The sequence below is a fragment of the Athene cunicularia genome (genome assembly GCF_003259725.1).
Source record: "Athene cunicularia isolate RWA chromosome 1 unlocalized genomic scaffold, athCun1 chr1_part1, whole genome shotgun sequence".
NCBI classification, from domain to species: domain Eukaryota; kingdom Metazoa; phylum Chordata; class Aves; order Strigiformes; family Strigidae; genus Athene; species Athene cunicularia.
Genome location: NW_020799091.1, coordinates 24,622,763 through 24,642,728, shown reverse-complemented (window position 1 = coordinate 24,642,728; position 19,966 = coordinate 24,622,763). Strand labels below are relative to the sequence as shown.

At 36.5% G+C, this 19,966-nt stretch overlaps 1 protein-coding gene across 4 annotated transcripts in view; it reads left to right on the top strand.

Annotated features, from left to right (window-relative positions):
- The window catches only part of DCLK1 (doublecortin like kinase 1), a 252,542-nt gene that overhangs the window by 192,737 nt on the left and 39,839 nt on the right, over nucleotides 1-19,966 (top strand). For 3 of the 4 annotated variants that reach the window (XM_026868658.1, XM_026868667.1, XM_026868675.1), the window contains 2 exons: nucleotides 13,926-14,010; nucleotides 15,368-15,476. In XM_026868658.1, coding sequence (XP_026724459.1) covers nucleotides 13,926-14,010; nucleotides 15,368-15,476 — 194 coding nt within the window. Of the gene's footprint in view, nucleotides 1-2,331; nucleotides 7,182-13,925; nucleotides 14,011-15,367; nucleotides 15,477-19,966 lie in introns of those variants that run through there. The other variant, XM_026840939.1, reaches the window with a different exon arrangement.

Here is a 19,966-nt window from a genome sequence, read left to right as displayed (position 1 = left end):
AGGTTTATAGCAGTTGAAGTACAGCCCTATTGTGTTGCACATGCATATAGTTCCTACCACAACACAGTACAATTAATGACACAGAGTCAGAAAAGGTGACATGGCAATCATAACAATATATACCTAATAGCAACCCCCACATTTTATTTAACTAGACTTTATAATACTTTATGAGCTTACTTGCCTGCTGTCTTATGTTCAGAGCCATTACTTCAGTTAAGGTGGACGCATTCTGTACTTTATATCTGATTTTCTGTTGCTCAACATTATTTTAAATGTTTTTTCTACTTCCATAGAGATTAATCTATACAATAATAAAAACCTGGATTTAAGGTACCTCTTGACTAATTAGACAAAGAAGTTGAATTCTATGTCTATAAGGATTTTTTGAGTTGTATGTGGCCGAGAAGTCTTACTGATTCAGCAAGTTTTGTCTTTTTATTAATCTATGCAAAATAATAAATATATTCTCCTCATATTTTTCAGAAATACAGCTCTGGATAATTATAGACAAGGAAAATTCTTGCAGAAGGGAAAACTTTAAAAACATTTCAAGTATTTAAAAGTATATGAAAAAACAGAGAATATGATCCCGATATCTTCTGCATGATTTTGCTTTAAAATAACCATAGAGTTGTTAAAATAAACACCAAAATATTCCCTAAATATTTAAAGTCAGTTCTCACAAATACCTTCTTTGTAAGTTCTGAATGCATATATTTTATATTCAGAGGAGTGAGCAGTCACCTGGAAGATACTATTCAAAAGTTTGGGGTGATACCCTCCCGAGCAAATCAAAAGATTTTTTTCCTGTACTATATGTTAGAAATTCCCAAACTGTATATGCTCAAAATAAATGTTAATAATTAACCAGTTAGTATTCAGAATGAGATGTCTTGTCTGTTTAAAATTATTCTTTTGTCTAGATTGTTCACAACAAAATAGACATGTATTTAAGATCTGAATTTCACTCTGCCAGTCTAACACGTCTGCTACTTGTATGTACACATGCCCATTGGCAGAATACATGCAGAATAAGCATTCTAGGGAGTTAAAAACCCCTTTAAGGGACTTAAATATCCTTTATATCATGCCTGCAAGTGAAACATAAACCTGCATAGATTACTGAGATCCTTGTAAATTTGGAATTTGTAAAGCATTCATTTTAGGTAGTCCTTATTTTACAGTACAGCTTTTAGTTCAGTTTATTTTTTGTCACGGTTATCTTTCTGTGATTTAAAAAAAAAAAACAAAAACCCCCAAACATCAACCCTAAGGCTGGCTCCATCAGCCTTCCCATTCCCATGTGCTCTTGTATTTTGTTTTGTCGTTGTTTTGTTGTATTTCATAAATATGTTTTGTACTTAAAAGATCCCCCAAAGCACCTTAAAGATATCAGAGCTTGGCTATGAGGTATGCTGGGCACCTGCCTACTTGGCACCCGCCTACTTGGCACCCCTCTAAACTGTCAGTTATGCATAATTCACCTTAAAAAGATAGTACTCTGTCCTCTACCACATCTCTTTGCTGAACTTTCATTCAGTGCTGTTGTGTATCTTGGCAAGGATTATTGTGCTGTGTAGGTTGGATAGGGCAGTGTATCATTCCCTAACACCTCTGGCATTTGAGGATTATCTGATCCATCAGAGGATGCTCGGAGTGGGTGTTGAGAAAACGAAGAGGATCCGTACACTCAGACTCTCCCTCAGCTGTCATGAGCTGGTTGCTTGGCTACCATTAGAAAGAGCCAGTGACATGGGGATTTTACACGTTGTCTTTTTACACATACACAGAAAAACTGTGGAAAAGAGATACCATTGTCAATACAGTGTAGGTAACAGCAATATTCAGTGTCAGCATTCTGGGGCTCAAATGTTGCTGGATCTGTGCTATATCACCAGTGGGTGGCAAGTTTTGATTACCTTATATATGTTAAGCACTTACTTTCCTACTGCTGTTTGCAAAACAGCAAAAAGGGAAATATATTTGCTTTAAGGTTAAATTCATATTGCCAAGTTTCCAAACAATTAGGAGATTCTCCAGAATGGATAAATACTGTTTTAATAGTGTTTAATAGGAAAGAATTAAAGAAAAAAAAAATTGCCTCTTTGAATATGTTGTACATTGAAACTACAGCTTTATTTACTAACCATCTATTTGTTGATTAAAAAATAATTATATGACATTAGTCCAAAAATCTAAGTATCTAGAATATGTGTATTTTATGTTAAACAATATCTTCTGGTCCACAGTAACAAAAAGAATGTAAGACAGTTGCAGCGCAACAAATCAAACACAATAAACAAATCTATACTGCACTTCATCTTACAGGACCTGTATCGCCCACTCTCCTCGGATGATATGGATTCAGTAGGAGACTCAGTGTAAAAGAGAAAATGGAACAATGTTTATGGTTTGTGATTTGGTGAAGGTTTAACATTTTTAAAGAGAATAGCTGCTAATTTACAGTAATAGTGAATCGCACAAAAGAGTTTTGCATATTTAATATTGAAAACATGGGGCCAAATTAATTCTAGTGTGTGGGGGTATTTTTGGCTTTACCACTGCATTTTAATGGAAGAATTTGAAGTGAACAAGCCATTGAATATGTCTGTCAAATACAAAACAGCATTATGCACACTTTAAGGAATGAAGATTGGGTAAAGTGAATATAACGCACAAATCTGTAGTGGGCACATTTATGAATAGCACTCTCTTTATCATTTAAGGTACTGATTATATGTTCTTATTTTACCATAGGTATCTTTATTCATTTTGGTATGAACAGTTAATGAATACTTTGCTTTTACCAGTGAATAGGTAAAATGCAGAAAAGAAAAAACCTGCCATATTAAACTGCTTGCACCACGCTGTCTGATCCCAACATGCACATTTTGAGCACTCTAAATTTAGTCTTTTTATCTAAATGAAAACTAAGAAATCCCGTGTGGTCACAGGACAAAAAGTAAATTCTTTCAAAGCAGTGTTCAAGTTCTGTGCACCGCATTACCATCTGACGACTGTAAACAGAAGGGTGTTCACAGGCAACATGAATGTTTTACCTGGCAAGAGCTGTTAATACTGATCATCTGTGTGCTGCAAGTAAATATGGACAGATTTCTAAATGAGGAAATACGGGGGGCCTGCTGGCTATCAGCATCATCTGACACACGTATGATGACACCTTTTGGAAAAACACATTTTGCCTGAGAAACTAGCGATTATTTCACTTAAGGACAGGAACATAATTTTTTATTTGCTGTAATATGACAATTTATTCTTTTTAAAATGAAAGCCTGCAGAAATGATGGTACTGTAAATCATCCTCCTATTGACCTAATTTCTCTATTTTCATAATTTCTAGAGGTGGTCATTTTGTACAGCATGAATATGCAAAACTCCTTTAGTGTTAAAGTAGGTCACGCGTTATAACCAGTTGCTTAACAAATACTTACTAATTTTATTTGTTTTCTGCTGCTTTATTGTGAGAATCTTAGTCTAATTTACATAATAGCAATATTTCCCATCGTATATTGTATAGCTTTAAAATTTATCTGTTGTATTTAAGCCCATAGTATAGTGATCACACACTTTTACTGTCTTATACTTTTCCTTTCAGTATCTCATATACTAATGATTTAAGAATTAGAAATTAGTGTGATTCTGATCCTCAAAAATCTATAGAGATTATATTTTTGAGCTACTTAGTGATGAGTTAATATATTTTGAAATCAGCAAATTTTACTTAATAGCAGAAAATGTTTAGCTGCCACATGACAACTTTTAAATATAGTAAAATAATTCCTTTACACTGATCTGTCCATAATAAAATTCAACACCTGGAAAACGTTGGCATGTGATGTTATGGCTTCACTGTATCAATACCATTTTCTTTATGGAGGATATTTGCAAAGAGAACAAAAGGGCAGCAGAATACAAAACTTACCTTCTCTGTTTTCAATACTTGGTTCCAGTATCACCTGGAGAAAAAGTCATTGATCTGGCAGGTTTGCTGAAGCAGTTAGGTCATTCTCTTTTAAAATGCATGTTTTGCCATTCTTGCTTCAGACTTCAGATCTAAAACTGTTCCCAGCAACAGGAACAATCCCCCCTCACCATCCGTGATCCTAAGGCTGTCCTGTTAAACTGAAAAGCTTCGCAGCTGTGAAGTTACTTGCATTTTTGCCTGTTACGAGAGAATGTCTTTGTAAAATGCATTACTTAATCCCAAGAAATGCGTATTATGTAAAAGCGCATTGGGATCAGTTTCCAAAAATTCAGACAACTCCACCAGACTGAACAAAAAACTTACTGACGTTTTGAAAATTTTTTCCTGTAAAGAAAATAAATTGCAGGAATTTTATTTTTCCTCCCCTCTCCCATATAGGCTACTGCTGCTTAAGGCAGTTTATTAAGAATGTTTATTCTGCACAGGGAGCACAGATCACCAGCAAACCTGAATCCCATAGCTTTGCTTAGCTGTGGAAAAGAAAAATGGACCTTATATCAGTAATTGTTATCATAGCAAGTTCTCCATCAAGACTGTTTCAAGGAATATGCTAGTCCATAACATTTAATCATTTCAACATATGACTTGTATTAAGGGGCTATTCAGGGGCAATATGTATCATTAATATTTCATTTAAGAAATGAAAGTCCCTTAGAGATTGAAAAGGTACACTGCTTATAGACTTTGAGGTCCCTTTTGTGTGGAATGTAATTCCCATTATACATGAGCAGAAATGAAATGTTTCTTTTGAGCAAGACCAGAAGGTTTCAGTTTATGGGTGAAACTGAAATTGTGTTTCTTGATGCTGTAGTTCTGCTTGCAACAGCACAGATTTTAGTTTGTTCCTAGATTTCATTGACTTCATTAAATAATGGAATAGCTTAAGCAACTTTATAGTGTTTGAACCTCTTAGAGTTCTCTGTATGCTGCATTATTTGTGCCTACTCTGAGGTGATTATGATGTAGCTGAAGAGTCTTGTATAGATTTTGAATGCTTTGTTTCCCTCTGAGCTTTATGTAAACTTGTGATTACTTCCCTCACGCTTTCTGCAACTTTCTGGGTTTTTTTTTAATCTCTTTTCTTCTTCTCTTATGCAAGAAACAGTTCACATGTGAAGCACAGAATGTGTATGTTTATATTTATACACACACACAGAGATAGATTAATGACTTTGAAACCCATGCACAGTTATGTCACATTTGTAGCTTTAAACAAACATGTGGGGAGAATGTATTAATGGGATTATCTGGTGGGATTTGTATGGCTCTGTTAAAGTCAGTGGAGCTGAACCAGCCTGTACTTGCTGAGGTTACTCCCCCTGAGGAAGTCTATACAGTTTTAAGAGATCTCATGTACAAACAAGGGCTAAGTTCTGCTCAGTTTGAAGTTGGCGGCAAAGCAACAACTGACTCCAAGGTGAGAAGGATGGGACCTTATACACAAATACATATACAGAGACAAAATATTAATCATGAATCCTAAATTTGAAATGGTATTATTTTGACACGCTCAGACTGTCTCCTCTTGAACTGCACTGTTCTGCAGTGTATTAAGTCATGCAATATTACAAGTTCTTTTGTTGAAATCAGTAAAATCTTTAACGTTCATTATCCAATGTGAAAATTGCTTTTCAATTTGTAAAATAATTCAGTGACAGTGCATTATATTTTGTTATTTTTCTCTTTAAACCATTTTCACAGGGCATATATGGCTATCAAATGAAAATCCTAGGGCATTAATATTGTGGCTATAAATGTATATTATAAGAAAGGATACATAATGTTAAATAGCCTTGAAGAACACCTGGGTTGAGATTGTGTGGCATAACAATTGAAATAAATAATAGTGTTTGCTTTTACAGTTTCATACTTCACAATGCAATGCAAACTTTATAAAGTGCAGCATGTTACAAAAAATGTCCTCCAACTCTAAACGTTAAAATGAGTTAACAGTAATACAGAAAAGAATCTCTGATCAACCCATTTACTGTTTTATCAAAAATAGGGGAGAAATGAACAAACAGAAAATCTTCATGGTGCTAAATTACCTGGTCACTTGATGAATACTTAGACTGATTAATGTTGTCCGTGCTTTTTGTTGTATCCAGTAATGGTATACAACCAAATACAAGATTGTTCTTTATTTAATCTTCACTTTCAGCTTATCTATTAGTGATGGTATAAGAACATATAACTATGAGCGATCGATAGAAAAATATCCTTACTTCATACAGCCAGCAGTAGCTTCAATGCAGAAGCAGAGCAAGCAAATCACACTCTTCAGAACTGGGTGTGCTATCCCCCAGGAAGCCCCTCCGTTCAGAGAGCAGGGCTTGCTGAGCAGAGCAGAGGCTATTCTGAGCCGTCTTTGATGTCGTAACACCTTTCAGCTGGCTTGGTTTGCCTCTTTCACCTTGCACCTGATCTCAGACTGGCTGAGCACCCTAACATCCCACGGAAGGCAATGGGTATGTAGATATGTGTGTTGTGCATGCACATATTAGCAAAGAGTTAAAAACACACGCAGTGCACACATACAAATCCGTATGCGTTTTAGTGTCTGTGTTTACGCATGTTGATTATATTCAAATTTGCTTAAATTAACCCTCAGCAGTGAAATATGAAAAGAGCTGTACTGTATTCAGCATATACGTGTTGTCTGATGTTATATGAGGTAATTAGTTTGTGGTTTGCCCTGCAATACAGTGTTTTGGAATTTGGACTCTAGTGAAAGAGGAGCTAACGATGTTTGTGCTAAGGCATCTTCATTTTGTTAGTTGCACTATGATATTGTAAATATTGGCACATTTACAACATAAGTCTAAGGTTTTGCGAAGTTATGCATACAATTATTTTTTTTAAAGAAAAGCTCTTGGATATTTGCTTTTTAAAATATACCGGGTTTGTATTAATGTGATGCAGGAAACCAAAAAAAGTGTTGATTTATCAACAAAAAATGTAAAACTTGCAAAAATAAATGCCGATGAATGTTTTATTTCATATAATCAGCTGAAGAAAATCACCTTAATTTTTATGCCATTTTTCATCATACTGTGTTGCATTTGTGTTACATATTTGAACATGTCATCCTGGTTGCAATTTGTTGTTTCGCTAGATTTAACATTACTGTAGATTATTGTAAGCGATGTAATAAATATATTTAAAAAATACACACTGTTCAGTGAGTTTATTTTGGAAACATGATTAACAGGCTTTAAAAAAATACTTTCAGGTGGTATTGCTTGTTCATTTTGGATCAGCATTGTCCATCTAACAGTTCACTTAGTATAAACATATGGGATTCATGCATCCTAATGGGTTCCTTTAAATAGCAGATGCATTCAGTGCCTTTTTAAATAATAAGCTTTGGGCTTTAGTTCATAGATGCAAAAAAACCTTCAAGGAAGAATTTGGTTTCTGATGGGTCTTTTGGAGACAGTAAATATACTTGCCTTGAGTTGCTTATGGGTAAGTTAATGTGCGTGCAACAGGATAGATTTGAAGTATGAAGTGGGAAATGAATAGACTATCCAAAGCAAGGTACCAGCTCCCTGTTGACAACTCAGCTACAGCAGCACTACTCTTAAGACAAGTATTAGGAGAATAAGCCTGTGAAAAGCTAAGAGTACTGAAACATACCCATGTTGTTTTCTTGCTATATCTTTCCACTCTTTAAAAATACATATCTATGGCCTAATTTTATTTTTTGTTTGGCGGGGGTGGCGGAAGAGAGACGTTACAATTTCTGACATGTCACCTGCCAGATTGATGCTTTAGCTGATGTTCAGAGGGATCTGTGGGCCTGCTAAAAGTTACAGTTTTGAAACCCTCTTGGTTGCTAGTATGTAGGTCTGCATAAATAAGGTGTACAGACATGGAAAAGAAACAGTAATATAAAAATGAGGAAGAGTAGAAATAAAATAATTTTGAGGAAGAGTAGAAATAAAATAATCGAGGTTTCTGTCTCTACCAAGCAACAGTTAAGAATACCAGGAGAGCTTTTAAAATACAACTCAAATAGATTAAAAATAGAAGTGCTGATTTTGCTGTGCCCTTAATCAGGTGGAATAGATAAGAACCTCTTTTGATGGCCTTTCAATTTTTATTCTGTTGTTGCGTGGAAAATTCTTCCTGTATATAACTTTAGAAAAGGAAAAAGGAAACCTTCACATTGTATCACTGCACATGTAACTTTTTATGTTAGCCGCAGTATGGATACAGTAAAGACAGGACAATTTCCAATAACATCAATCTGATACTTTTTTTTTAGTTCATCAGTCTTTTCTGGAGGATGCCAAAGGTTGAGTGAGCCTACGATCATTTGACTGTATGAATGGGCACATGAATTATGGCTCAGCTTTGGAAGCAGCTGTTAGGAGATAGTGGAGGTTATGTTTAACTTTACTGTTAAATACCATGTAGGAAACTATGTTGGCTTTTCAGGATTGCCTTGTTACATGAATAAAATGAGTGTATAAGCAGTCACTGCAGTTTGATAAGATGATCCTAATAAAACAAAGTGCTTCAGCTTGAAAATTTAACTTCAGTTTGTCAACTGGTTCCTTGAAATTCTTCCATTTGTACCTCTATCCCTCAAAGGAGAAAGCCAGCACAAGTTCCTGAATGACACATACACTGGATTCTTGCTTGTGTCATTTGAAGTTACCTCTTCTCCAAGCTGTGTAAATTCTGAATTGCATAAATGAAAAAAAAATAGTTTCGCTAGTAAGGAAAGTGAAATCAAGTGTCTTAACAAGAAAGGACAGGATGTAGAATTGTGGATAAGTAGCAGGTTTGCATACATTTTTTTTATTGTTTCTTTCCAGATGAAACAGTTTATAAATAAATTTGGAGCTTATGTGTCAGGTTAGTGTAGTGTCTGAATTTAAAAAGAAAACAATTGTATTATTTCTCTTTCTATACATTGAATTCCATTGGTTTCTGTTCTTTTGGCATGAAGATTGTGGATTTGATGTTTCTCCATGAAGTAATTTTTTGCCAGCTCTGTACTGTTTACATGAAAACTTTTTTTTCCATGTCTCAGCTGAATGGGCCAAGAAATGAAAGCGATTAAACAGAATAAAATCAGAAACATTTTTCTCTGGATAGATTTGGGAGAGGGAGTTTCAGTGTAATCTTTTGTTCTCTCTAAATTGAATAACAGAAAAAGAAGAGTGTTTTCTTAAAAGATGCATCAAAATATTACTGTTTTAAACCATCTGTTCTCTGCTTTACCTTTTGTTCTCTGGAGATGTACCATTTTGTTGTATTCACTCACTTGTTTCTTGCTTGACACTGTTACATATTACGGGAATTTTTTGAGCCCTTCAAAGTCCTTCAGAACTAATACCTGCACTGGACTGTTGTCTTTATTTTACCATTAACCATGATGATCTTTAGGCTAAGAAATTGACTCTGTCAGGAATTCATGACAGCTGTCTTGAAAAGGTTATTTGTAACCAGACTGAATACTAGTATGGGCTCCAAAAGAGGTGAGCATGGTTGATTAACTGTTTAGTTTTGGTTTTAATGCTATTTATCCTTGCTGAGTTTAACTTCATCTTACATGTATTACTGACACACATAGCTTTTTATATGTTTTTTAAATTTTGTAGAATTCTTTGGAATAGGGCAAACCTTAGAAGCCATCATTTAAAGATACTAATAATTACCTTATCCTGAGCCTCCTTCCTTACAATTTTTTTTACTAATTATAATCTTCACTTCATTAAGCCCACTTCTAAAAGAGCAGAACTCTTGCATGAGATCCAAACTTAGTGTTACACCTGTATGCATTTCTGTTACTTGCATTTCATCCAGATGCTTCCTTCATGCTAGGAAAATACAAAGGAATCTATTGTTGAGAGACTTTGTAGACTCCATGTGCTCTAATAAAGATTTTGAGAGGTTTAGAAAATACAGTGTAGTGTTTGGGGTTTAAGATTCAGGAATCTGAATTGCATTAACAAACTTCCTAGTCATACTGATTTAAGTTTCTTTTCATAACTGCTGATACTGGTAGTCCACAAGAATAATTACTGCTGTTTAGCTGGAGTGGGATTTTAAGATTAATTTACGACAAAGGTGAGTATGGGGAGAGAGAAATTACAGTAATATTTATTTTACTGCCTTTTTTTCATGAATTTAGCACAATTTCCACTGAGATACAAACTATTTACAAAACAGTTGGTAAATAAATCTCTCAGTGAGACATGGATGAAACTCTATAGCACTAATGTTTCTGTTCACATCAATGAGATGTGTGGTGTGCTGGCCATCTGTTATATAAACCTGAATAGGATCTGAAGTCCTTATGCCAAAGATCTGATTTTTTTTTTTTTTTATGCCATCGCTTTTATGGAGGTGTGCCATAAAAATGGCCATGTGCTGGCAACCTGTGCAACTGGACCCCTTTAAGACTGTGTAAAAGTGATGACATTTCAAGCACCTCACCATCTCTTAAAATTAAAACAGCTAATTGCATTAAGGTCTGTGTGTTGAAGAGATTATACTCTTGCTTAGAGTTTGTTTTTTCCCCCTCCCCATCTGTAATATCCCTGATGGGGTCCACAGCTGTGAGAGGAACAGTGTGCACAACAGACTGCCTCATGATTGGCAAGCCAACTGGAAAGAACACTGAGACCCACAAGGATTGCTGGACCCGGAGGGCTTTCAGCGTGTGAGAACAACGAGCTAATTAAAATCTAAATAAATGGAATGTCCTTCTAGCTGAAGTAAAGATAAATAAATAAATGCCTTCATGTTGTTCCAGAGGACTGAATAAAGATGAAAATATTTGTGTTGTGTTTACCTAGTAATGTCTCTTTAATTGTTAAAGGGGGTCTGTCAGCAGACTTGGTGGATATATCCAGATGTACAGTTCCTAATTTGTTTTTCATCTGTTGTTTTAATAGGAGGGGTTCAGCAAAGGTAAAGAAAAGTGTTTTCTTCATAATTTTCAATTTATTTAAAAATTTTGAAGTTTAACGTTTTTAAAATCTCAGTATTTATTTTTAGCAAATGTCTTCTTAGCTACTGCTTCCTTGTCACTGGTGAGCTCTGCTTCTGCTCACACACTGGTACTTCACACGCAGATCTTGCTGAAGGGGCTGTAAGCTTTGTTTGCACACCTATGGTGTAGTATATGCTCCTAATGCATCACTTTAGCTCTTCAGTTATGAATATAACCTTAGCATTCCCATCTATGTAGTGTCATTAAGAAGAGAAATACGGCACTTAAAAAATTGATCTCATACTGATGTTTTATTTCCTTTTGATTTTCTATGGGTCAGGTTTTTTTTCAGTTTGTTTAACTAAACCTAGGTTAAATACATATTTAGGGAGCTGTACCTAAGGCTAATATTTAGGAATGAATTTAATTTCAGTCGTGTGTAGGCCATTAAGGCTATTTGTATTTAAAGTCAAGCACTTGCTGAAGTTCTTTGCTGAAATGGGCCCTCAAAGGAGTCTAATATTGGAAGGTCTGAGCAATTGCAGTTCTCAGCTAAACCTCGTCTTGAGGGTTCTTGAGAAATTAGGTTCCCAAAAAGAAATTTGAGTCTCTCTAGGCACCCATTCTGAGAAGATGTGGCCACTGAGTTAGGTCTCGATTTTCACATCTCCCATTCTCAGAACTGAGAACAATGGGTGCGAGACTCTGTAGAGACCATCAGACGGCTGAATAAAGCTGCAGTGCTGTGTAGTCAGCAGTCTTGACCTAACATCTGCTGAAAAGTGTAATCTCACTATTTAAAATTTTTAAAAATTACTAAAGTAGTTGTTTGATAGTCTATGGAAAAATTAGCGCTAGCCTTTTTGTGTTGTACCCCTTAAACGTTGTAAAGATTCATTCCTGGTTGTATATGTAACAGATATTAAACATTTAAATTGTAATTCCTTTAAGAAAATAATGTGGGAAAAGAAGTAAGAAATTGGATGCCTGGTCTAGGAAAACAGACACATCAGAATGGGTAGAGAAAACATGTTTTTCTGCTTATTTTACAAGCGGGAGTATAAAGGAAACAATTCTCTTATTACATGTGAATAAAAATAGGCTTTGAGAGTGACTTCTCCAGACATGAGAACTCCTAGCATTTTCCTGTTACCTTGATCTTCATCTGCTCATTTGTTCAAAAATGAACCTGAGGTAAGTTTTTACTGACACATCCTGCAGAGTTTAGCAGAGGAATAGCACATACATAAACACATCCTAATCGTGAAACAAGGGCAGTTATATCTTAGTGAACTGTATAAAATCAGCCAGTGGTCACTTCTTTTGTTAAGAGGCAGCAAAAAGTCCAAAACCTGATTAATGCAATTTTTAATTCTGGTCAGAACTCAAGAGAAATGCTTGGATGAATGAAAAGAATGAGCTGGGATTGATTAAAAGAAAAAAAAAAGAAAACAGCAAAGAATCTCTTGGTAGATGGGATGTGCAAGTTCTCAGAATTATTTAGTGAAAAATAAGCCAAGTTCAGCCTTTGTCTATATCATCTGACCTTAAGCTATTGTGGGAGAAATTAAAAGTCTATTCAAATGAACTTAGCATACTGGCCAGCTTTTAACTCTGCTGACTGCCTTCTCCCTGCCTCTGTTCTCTGCAAAAATCCCAACCTCCGTTGTTAGTTATTCTTGCTCCAGTCATCGACTGTGCTTTGCAGTGGCAGAGGAGAGAGATCATTCCAATGAAGCTGTATTAAATTTGTAAAGTGGATTGGCATCCTGACTGTGGGCATCTAGACACCTTGCAAACACAGATAAGGAACTGATAGTGTTAGTTACATGCAATACAGCCCGAAATACATGCAATATATAGATTGAAGGAGGTAATTAAATACCGCAGAACTTTGTAACCTTTCAGCACGTGAACTATGTGAACCTGAGAAAGTTTTAGTTTTAGAAATCCTCTGAATACTTCTCACTTATCTTGCAACACGAGGACCTGAGGAAATGCTCAGTTTTGCTGTAAGTTTAAAGGGCCGCTGTTGCATTTGTAGCTGCTTCTGATTTCTTTTGATGATGGGAGAATCCTGAAGATATGTTTGTATAATTGTTATTCAGCAGAGGTTAAAAGTTTTGGGTGAAATCCAGTCCATCTCATGTGTCTGTTTAGGTTTATCCATCTAGATGCGTGGTGAAGAAGTCTTCATAAAGTACATGCCTAGAGTCCATAAGTAACTGATAGACATGAATTAGGTGCTTTGAAAGGCTTTCCTGGTGAGATCCTGCCTGCTATACTTTTGGCATCCTAGCTGGGTGGCTACAAGTCTCCTTCTAGAGACTATAGACGTACTGTCCTCCCCCCATTAACTGTATAGGCAAATGTCGACACTTGCTGTACAAGTACTTAAAACAGAGGTACAGACTCATGCCTCAAGTGAGCTATACACAATCAAATGTTTTTCAAAAAAACCAAATGTTATTCACCCTGACATTTTATTTTCTCCATACATTGCCATAATGATTTCTCCCTTCTAAAACTGGAAAGGATTTCACCAGAGGGGAGTTTGCAAAAGGGAGGAATTCTGCCCATAACAAAGCCAACTTCAGTCAAAACAGATGTTTGTGCTTCTAGTGCCTGCTGGGTTAATGGTGTCGCTGAGAAAACAGTCTCCTGCCTGCAGAGGGCATAGAGCTCCTTCCTTTTCCCTGCCAAAATGTGTGTTTAATAGGGAGAAAGTAATGGACCATACATAAAAGCATTGGATCAGGGATATCACCGTGTACATGGGGGTACCAAAAGTGTAATTGCAGTGGAAAAATTGGACTCTTCCCAAGCATCCACATTTCCCTCCACCAGACTAGATTGATACTTTACATAGGGAACACTCTGGGATGTGTGTCCAGCAGGAATGTGCTGCAGATACTTGTGCTTCTTAAAAACCATCTGTTTTCATTTGTGTCTCTCTATTTCCAGAGTTCCCAGCACAGTGGCTCCTCTACCTCATTAGCATCCACCAAAGTTTGCAGCTCTATGGATGAAAATGATGGACCTGCAGAAGGTAACATTCGAAGGCTGACATTGCAAAGCAGTCAATGTAGTGATAACAGCAGCTGTGTAGGAAATGAGTCATTCTTCCTGCCAGAGAAGGTGGGAGCACTGCGGGCTGGATGACTCTCTTTGAGGAGGCTCATCAGTCCTAGAAAAGCAGATAGGTTCACTCTGGATCAGATTTGGTCTGGACATCGCTAGTCAGAGGTGTTTTTGTTGCAGGACGCTCAAGATCCTAGTTTTACAGTTGATGCAGTGCTGACTGGATTATTCCAGTAATTTTTGTCTCATCTGTCATGATACTAAAGAACATACTTCAGTCCTGAGTCTTAGAAATGATTAGTCTCACCCCGTGCTAAGGCTTTGAGCAAGTTGGCTGAGGGATACTGTCTGCTCGAATACTGCCAGTATACACGTACATATACGTAAGTGTGTGTGTATATTCCCATCTGAGAGTAACTCTTCATGCTGCCTGTGAATTCAGGCAAATCCCAGCCTCCTTGTAGCATAACATTCACTTTTAATGCTAAAATGGAACAAAGGACAGATAAAGATACAGTTAAAAGTACTGTCTTAAAGAGTGTAAATTCAAGTCACATTTCTGAGAGGCATACTTTTTTACGTTACAGTATTTATATAGTAGTTTGTATCAGCTGCAGTTTATAGTCGGCTTTTAGAGGCATGTTAGGTATTTGTAACACGCTATTTCAAATACATTTAAAAATAATAGTACATGAACAAGCACTAAAACACATGAAACTACAAGCTTTTCTTATGCTTAGACACTGTGTAATGCAATTTTACCTAAACATCTGGTGCCCAGGTTGCATGTGAGGTAGTATTATTGAGAACATTTGTTTAAAAACTAAATATTTAATATTGGGGGAGGGGGAGAACTAGCACTTAGCACATGAGGAGTTTTATGGATGTCTCAGTTTACAGGATGTAATAAAATAAGTGCTTGAGTGTTGGACTTCTTTGGTACATATATTTAATCATGCTGTGTCAAGGAGTTCCAACCCTTTTGGAGGCTGGTCTGCGCTTGTGCAGATCACAGAGGCCTTTTCATAATTAAAAAAATACAATTTTGGTTTTGTCCTGGGGGCATATTGCAGTGGGAATGGTAAACTATGTAACACTCGAATGGTGGTATGTTTGAGCCCCCAGAAGTCTTATTTTTCATTATTGTATCTGTGTGAAACCTGTTGAGTATATACAATGTCAGCAGCATGGTTTCACTGTACAGTAAGTGAGATACTGACTCTGAATGGTTTCCAGGCTCCTAAACCGTAGACTTAAAATGCATGTTATGTGCAACATCTGTGTTTCCTTCACTAACAATAAAAATGTACTAATGATTCTTTCAGAAGTGTTGGAGGAAGGTTTCCAGGTTCCAGCATCAATAGCAGAACGATATAAAGTTGGAAGGACTATAGGAGATGGAAATTTTGCTATTGTGAAGGAGTGTATAGAAAGGTGAGGAGGATAATATGCTTATTACTGTAAAAATAAACATTAATGTCATGCTTTTTCTAGATCATGTCTTCATTTGTAGAATATAGGACATGTAATAAGATAATGTCTCAATGCCAGATGGAGAAACTAGACTAATGCCCTTTTGTATTAAAAAAAAAAAAGTGAGTCCAGGGGACAACTATGAATTTAATACTTTGTGGGTTTTATATGTTTTTTTTTCTCCTTCATTCCACATGATTTTACCAGTTCTTTGTGTTAAATCTTTCTTGTCTCACTGAAATAACATCTTTTCTTGCAGTATATTTTCACAACTCTCCCTTTAAATTAGACCAATGAAACATTTCACATGTAGGAGCGTTCTGTAAAGATGTCAGGAAGTTTTTTGTGTGCAGTGTAGTGGTGGTAGCCAGCACAAAGAGTTGATTTTGGATCCATCTATTCTGCTTCTGACACTGAGGAGTAACCTCTTCTGTGTTTAATTAAATGAGCACCTAACTCCTGCTTGCCTACTTTATGCCATTATATGAACTCGTTCCAACTTTAGGAGCCTGCACTGCAGACATCAAAATCTAACTTCTTGAGTGCCCTTTACTGTTAAGAGGTGAGAACAGTTACCCTTAAAGACTGATTTTAAACATCTTCCAGATTAGTCACAAGTCACCTCAAATGGGGACGTTACTGAAAGTGTCCAGGTTGACGAGCTCAGGTGTCAGTTTCTAAATCTGGTCAGGCAAGTCACGAACCAGGTTTGAACTGGCTCTACCCAACATTAAGAGTATAAAAAATAAGCAACAAAGGCGTAAATGCTCTGAGCAGGACTGCAGGTGATTTTTGGTGATATTGTTAAAAATAGGAGAATATGAGGTAAAAAAGGCAGAAAGTACCTGTATGTGAAATGATTGTAAGATTGCTCATGTTAGATCGTAGCAATGAAGAGAGGGCAAAAAACTGCCAGAGCCAGAGATACTCAAAAGAAAGAACAACAGAGAAGTCAAGGTCTGATAATGAAATTCCACACGTGAAGTTCTATATTCCTTATTACCATATCCTAGGGAGAAGAGTCTTACAGAAGACTCTAACCTCACCTTTTGGCTCTAAGAAAGAACTTCTGCTCTTTAGCCTGTAAGAATGTGATATTAACTCTAGAGAGTAAGTCAAGATTAGATCTCATGGCAGATGATGATAAATTAGCTTGGCTGGTTTTAAAGTAGAGTCTCTTTGGAAAAAGACAGAACCCACTCTGCATCTGAAAGAGTCTGGCAAGTCAGAGACCATGAAGACAGCTGTTGGGAAAAAGGGGAAGAGTGGATTTTGTATCAGTTGACAGTGTGCTTGTGGGACTTGGCCAAAGCTCTTGTGAGGTCTTTAGAGCTCTGTCAGAGCAAGTTCATGGTGGAGCTGGTCATCTGGAGGGCGATAGCTGTTCAGATCAAACCCCAGAGTCTCAACACAAAACTGGGGAATATGGAAACCTAAAGGAAGCAAAGCAAAACAGTATGAGAACAGGAAAGCACTGTAGAACCCTATGGAGGGTGCATGACTGATGAAAAACATGGGTGAAAACATATTGCTAAGAAAAGATAAAAAGGCAAGCTAAAAGTAAGTGAGTAGTGACAGAGAGAAACAGATTACAAGGCAAAATAAAAAACAGTTAAGGTTTTGATACACTGTCATTCAGCTGAAGATGCCAGTTGTGCTGAGAGACAGTTCAAATGTACTAGTGTTCATTTTAGAACTCTTTCTCAAGCTGAGAGAAAAGACATGAACAAAATTAAATACAGGTCCCACCACACCTAAAAATAGTACTGATTACAATATCCTAAAGAGCTTAAATGAAAACTGTTTCCTGTCCTCTTCTCTATCCCACTGGTCCCAGAAGTATCCGATAACATGACATATCTAGTGAGTCTTTGCTCAAATAGTATGATTACTCAGGTATTCCTAGATATATGGTCTTCATTGAGTAGATCCCATTTATATGAAAGTTACTACTTTGGGAGAGCTTGAAAAAGTAGAATTATTTCTGTTAAGTTTCCACTTCTAAAGCGTTATACCCTTAACATCACAAGTGTGGAAAGAGAAATTAAAGGTTCAGAGGGTAAATTAAAGCCAGTACATGTAAAACCCCCTTCAAAAACATTCTTCACAGTCTTTCTAAGCAAAAACCACTTCACTTCAAAGTCTGATATGTCCATCATTTGCAGAACCAGAATTGATGGGGTGATATTTGGGACAGAGGACTTTACCGCTTTCTTCTGATGTACAATTCCTGTGTGCATTACACTTCAAAGGAATAGTGCCATGAGGTGTTAAGCAAGTAGGAATGGGTCGTGTTACACATCTTCACTGATCACATGGATACTTCTACTCCATAGCTGTGGAGACCAGCCCATGTGCACTGGTTAGCCACTCTAACACTTCAGATGCGTTCACAGGTGTTTTCCTCTGACAACAAACAGTCCAAATAGAAACCAAAAACCATCTTCAAAATTTTCACATGAGGACTTCTGAATCCCATTCTGTGCATCTGTGCATGCATGGGCACACACACACACACACACACACACACACACATACATTTAATGCACACACAAAAATAATGAAGATAGATTTTTGTCTCCGGTGCAATGGAAATCTCTCTGAACTTTGCAAAAAGTTAAGACAGCCAGGGAACATGGCACAGAGCCCTGTTATCAGCTAGGTGTCTAACTCTGTGCCCTGTGGTAGTGCTGTGGGTCCAGAATTTTATCCAGCCACAATGTGTTTCCTACTTCATGTGGCACCTTTTTATTGTTTGGGCTGAGTGATAGGTGACAGGTGATACGCCTGTTTCACTGTGAGTTTCTGGCATGGCCATGCATATTTTTTGGCGGGTGTGTAACTTGCAGCACTGTTGACAGCCTGCGGTTCTGCAGCTTTTTAGGGGAAAGGATTTGCATTATCTTAGCTTTAATTTTCTTTTTACCAAAACAAAGAGCAGTCAGAGTTGTCATCTGCTCGTTACATATCTGCTCCGTCATATGTGCAATTTGTCCTGCGGTGTTTTTATATGTGTTCATTTTTAACTTTCAGATACTTCCAAATTCTGACATTTCCTCACTAGCTCAGATTTCCCAGTGTTTTGGAGTACATGGAGTCTCCTATGGCCAACAAAAACCATCAATTTCCTTTCTCATGACAGAAAGGAAGCATTCCCAGGGCAACCAAGCAGCTTGAAAGAGACTCATTGAAAGAGGGCATATTTTATCTGAGTTTGAACCCCAGATATGTTAATTTCTAATATTCCTTCTCCTACCTCCTCTGTCCATTCCTCAAAAATAGTGTCCATATCTCTTCCAGTCCCCTCACTGAGCTGGGACTGTAGCCACCAAATAGCAGCCCCAGGAAGAGGCATCCCACATGGAGTGCAGCCCATTTCTGTGGCTGTAGCATCAAACCCATTTGTGGGGGAATACAAATATGAGAAGTTTTTAATTTTTCTCTGCTTAAGTCTCCAACAGATATGCTGTACTTTTTTCTCAAACTTAATCATACAGTGTGATTTCTTTGCACAGCCTTTTATCTGATGTCTTAATACAGGCTGTCTTTGCTCCCTGATGACCTGGCAACTCAAACAGAATTAATGTTTTGGAGTTTTTTCTTTCTTTTCACTGAAGTCCCCATTTTCCCTTAATACCTACTGGTATATCATTGGTAGAGGAGTTCTCCATGCTTAAATATGGCAATGAAAATGCCGGGTTGTTTTCCTAATGCAGTGCTTTCAGTTTATGGCTCACTTTGCATGTCTTATAAGACAGACTGTGCACACTTTTAGGCATGTTTATTTATGTATTTAACTTACTATATATCAATTTAATGTATCAGTTTAACTATGTTTTGCTAAACCAAGAATGAAAAAAATCTCCCAATATGCTTCAGAGGTTATTTTTTTCTTTATTTTTTTTTTAACCAAACATATGGCTAAGGGCAATGTAATAGACTTTTGTAAACTGTTTAGATTTTTATTACAAAATGAAAGCGTTTCAGTAAGAGCTTTTTCTTATATTACCCATTCTCCATTTAACCTTACAGTGAAACTAGAGCTTGTGAACACAGCTTATTGGTTTCATCCTTACAGACATCTTTTGGTTTTGTAACTTGATCAAGAAATGGAAATTGATACTGTTAACTTGTACAAGCTTATTTTTCTGTGTTAGCATGCTGTATAGTAAATGTCTATATGTATGTGGTAATGATAAATATTATATTTAAAAAAAAAAAACAAAAACCACTTAGAAGCAAATATATTTTCATCCTGAAATAATTCTCTATAATTTCTTACTGTCTCCAGAACCTTTCATATTCTGTCCTATAAACATTGTATTTAACTGCTAAATATCATAACCTTACAAATGCATAAAACATTAAGGACTGACTTTTTTGTCATTGCAGTTGTGAGTACAGATATGCAAACAAATGAATTTTCATTTTAAGTAAAAAGTAAAACTATT